Below are 3,532 nucleotides of genomic sequence, written 5' to 3'. Positions count from 1 at the left end.
CCCTCACCAAGGGCAGGGGAAACAATAGCTATCCATCATTAAACTGTAAGTACCTAAAGGGAAGAGACTTTACCAGGCACCCTCTGCTTCCCCCCTGACTCAGCACATACTAGGTCTGTCTGTTGAATGACTAAACGAGTGAAGAGGAAATACTAAGCCCTGGCTGGGATTCTGTGGCTTCCTTCTCTAGGACACTTGGGTGATGTGTAAAGTTAAGGGGGTTCACAGGTTCCTACGTTTCCTCAGCTACCCCAGGCCATGCCCCCTCGCCCGACTCCCTATCACAAGCAGAAAAAAGTAGGAGACTCCTAGACCTTGTCTTTGGAGGAGGGGACAGACTAACTTCAAACCGGGCCCTTCCTTGGGCTGCTACTGGTCCCTGCTCCCCCCAGGGGAAAAGGTGGAGCCAAGAAAAGCTAAAAAAAAAAAAAAAAAAAAAAAAAAGAAGAAGAAAGAAAGAACCCCCCCCCTCCCCAACACTCAAAGGGCCTGGGGAAAGTCCAGCTGGCAGGGCCAGGAGCTCTCTGGCCACCTACTTGGCGTGCCTACAATGTCAGACATTAGACACACTCAGAGATCTAGGATCCAGCCAATGTGTCCTGCCTGGACCTGGAGCAGGAGGCCAAGGAAGGGGTGGGAGGGGGTCCACAGGGAAGAGGAGCCAGTCAGGTGCATCCCATCCCCCATGCACCCACTGAGGCAGCTCAGGGATCTCCCCTCCCTCAGCTCAGTCTCCATCACCAAGGTCTCCACATACACTTGGAAACAGCAGAGGAAGCCAGGCCACTGGGGAAGCAGGGGGCAGTGTCCAGCCCTTCCTGGGCCACCTGGCTCAGTTCGACCTCGGAGGCCTCTTCTAGATCAGAGCAAATGTCCTCGCTAGGTGACAGGGACAGAGGGCTGGGCAGGGGGGACAAAGGGCCCCCCGGGGAGCCCAGGCCATCTCCCCCAGGCCACAGGCTGCCCCCGGGCCCGGCCGCTACAGCCTCCCCGAGAACATCTCCCAGCAGGGCTTGGAAGCTGGCGCCTTCGTTGAGGGGCATGGACTCCAGCAGGTGGTTGAGGAGTTCGGCAGCAATGGCAGCATCGATGCCCGGGCAAGTGGAGACGAACATATGTACTTCATGCATGCACTGGATGTAGCCAGCCACGAAGCGCTCACTGGCCTCCCGGTGGAGTTTGTCCGACTCTGCAGGCGGGCAAGGAAGAAGGCAGGCTCAGAAAGCAAGAAGGACAGAGCGGGAGAGAGCACAGATGTGGATGTGGACATGGACACAGACACAGACACAGACACGGACACAGACACAGACACAGACACGGACACGGACACGGACACAGACACAGCCTTCCTCCAGGGATGAGGAAAGGAGGCAGAGCTGGCCCCCCAGAGGGACTAGGGGCCCACTGAACAGCCAAAGGCCATGGAGGGAAGAAGGGCAGGGATCTAGAGGCTTCTGGAATCAATGACCTTGCAGGTGTCCATTAGGCACTACCGTACCAGCTTCTGGGGGTCAAAGGCAGAAGTGAAACAGTCCCTTATTCTCCAAGAACAGCCATCACAGCTGACAAAGTTTCTCCAGAGATGCCCAGCTTTTGATCAGGACCTCGGACAGGCCAGACCCAAGGTCAGCAGCAGAGCAGCAGCCTGCCTGCCTGCCTTCCTGCCTGCCTGCCTGCCCTCAAGGAGCTTCCATCGCAGTAGGGATGTGACAGGGGCCTAAGAATGGATATAACCCACCACAACCCCCCCTCCTCTGTAACATACTGAAGGTAATGGGGTGAGTAGGTGGGAGCCAAGCAGCAGAGGGCTCCGGAGCTCAGCCTGGAGGGGAGGAGAACAACTGGAAGAGCTCCGAAGCTCATCCCCTACATCATCCCTAAGGAGTGCTCAGCCAGCTTGTGCTTGGGGACTGCTCAAGGCCTGGGGCTAGGGGTCAGGGAGAAAGGAGGAGGGACAGCCAAGTCAAGGGGGTGGGTCTATATTCCTGGGATGGGAGGTGGGTGCCCCTCAACACAGCGGATAAGTTTGGAGAAGCCACTGATTTCTCCCTGGGCCTCAGTTTCCCCATCTGCCCCGAGGGTGAGGAGAGCCCATAAGTAGCCTAACCCCCCTGGGCTCGGTCCCCCCCCCTTGTAAGATGAGGGAGGAGTTAGCCTAGTGGGGCTCTCACCTGGGGCCTTTGAACTTGTTGGGTCAATGGTATTTGGAGGAGGGGGTGCCCTTGGGGGGGGGGATCCAAGGCTTCCCTCCCCAGACACTAAAAGGGGTCGGAATGCCCGGCCGGAGGCAAAGGCCCAGCAAAGCCAAGCCCGGCCCTCAGAGCTGACGTTTGCTTTAAACTAAGCCTTTCCTTGGGTCTTTCCGAGGGTTACAGGGCAGCAGAGTGGTCAGGGCCAGGCCATGGGGGGGGGGGGTAGGGGACTTGCCCAGGGCCACCCAGCCAGGAAGTGTCTGAGGCCAGATTTGCATTCAGGGCCCGGGCGCTGAGGAGGGGAGCCTGGTTCTCCCTCCACTGAGCCACCCGGCCGCCCTAAAAGTTCCATTTGACTCGAGAGATCCGAATCCCCGCTCGCAGCCAGCGCCTAGCCCCCCGCCCGCTGCCTCTTCCTTTGCCTGGATGGCAGACGGGGCAGGGGGAGGCGAGGGAGGGTCTGCTCCTCCCGGGGCTCTCCCACCGGGGAGGGGGAGCCACTGCGCCCCAAGCAGTCCGGGGAGAGCCGGGGTTCACTCACCCAGGGAGCGGCTCTGCAGGACGCCTTGCACTCGCTTCACGGTGAGCTCCAGGACCTCCGCGTTCTCCATCTTCATCTGAAACTAAGCGGAGCCGGAGGGAAGGGAAGGGCGCAGGTAAGCGGAGGCGCGCGTGGGGGGAGGCTAAGGGGCCGCGGCAGGGGAAGTCTCCGGGTGGGTGTCTCGGTCTCCCCCCAACCCACCCGGGGCTCCCCGGAGCCTGCCCGGGGCGTCTTACCTCGGCGTCCGCGAGGATCAGGCGCAACTCCTGCAGACTCTCGTTTATCCGGGCGCGCCTCTTCTTCTCTACCAGCGGCTTCCTGGCCTGGGAGGGAGGGACGGAGGGAGGGAGATGCCGTGGAGCCGTTCGCATTCCGCGGACCAGGCTGAAGACCCCCCGCTCCCACCCCGGTTGATTCTAGGTTCGAATCCCGCTTCTGCGACGTGCCCCGGGACCCGTCCCGGATCGCAGGCGCGGACTCTTCAGGAGGCTCTCCGAGCGCCCTTCCAGCCCGGAGGATGGGGGACCCCCTCACCTTTCGGTCTCCCTTCGCCTCCCAGAAATCCTCTTCCTCCCGCCCGGGGCGGCTTCGGCTGGGCCGGAAAGATGGGGCCATGCCTGGTAGGCGGGCGGGGGACGAGAAGGATGGAAGGAAGCGAAACCGAAGGGAAAGACGGGAACCTTCCCCGAGCCCAGGAGGCTTTTGTGGCCGGAGCCCGAGCTCTGCTCGCGGGCGCCTGGGGCGGTGGGGATGGGCCTGGGGGTGGGGCGGAGACCGGAGAAGGGGCGGAGATCTGGGC

At 61.4% G+C, this 3,532-nt stretch overlaps 1 protein-coding gene across 1 annotated transcript; it reads right to left on the bottom strand.

Moving 5' to 3' along the window:
* Positions 1-461: 461 nt before the first annotated feature.
* On the bottom strand, positions 462-3,460 carry HES6 (hes family bHLH transcription factor 6). Its single transcript, XM_044684334.1, has 4 exons — positions 3,268-3,460; positions 2,970-3,056; positions 2,734-2,815; positions 462-1,189 (listed from the first exon to the last, which is right to left on the bottom strand). Exons 1-4 carry the CDS (start codon positions 3,346-3,348, stop codon positions 738-740), a joined length of 702 nt encoding a protein of 233 aa, XP_044540269.1. The 5' UTR covers positions 3,349-3,460; the 3' UTR covers positions 462-737.
* Positions 3,461-3,532: the final 72 nt, after the last annotated feature.

This window comes from Gracilinanus agilis, unplaced genomic scaffold (assembly GCF_016433145.1).
Source record: "Gracilinanus agilis isolate LMUSP501 unplaced genomic scaffold, AgileGrace unplaced_scaffold48687, whole genome shotgun sequence".
NCBI lineage: Eukaryota > Metazoa > Chordata > Mammalia > Didelphimorphia > Didelphidae > Gracilinanus > Gracilinanus agilis.
The sequence above is the reverse complement of the archived record's forward strand: the minus strand, read 5'-3'. Positions and strand labels throughout refer to the sequence as shown.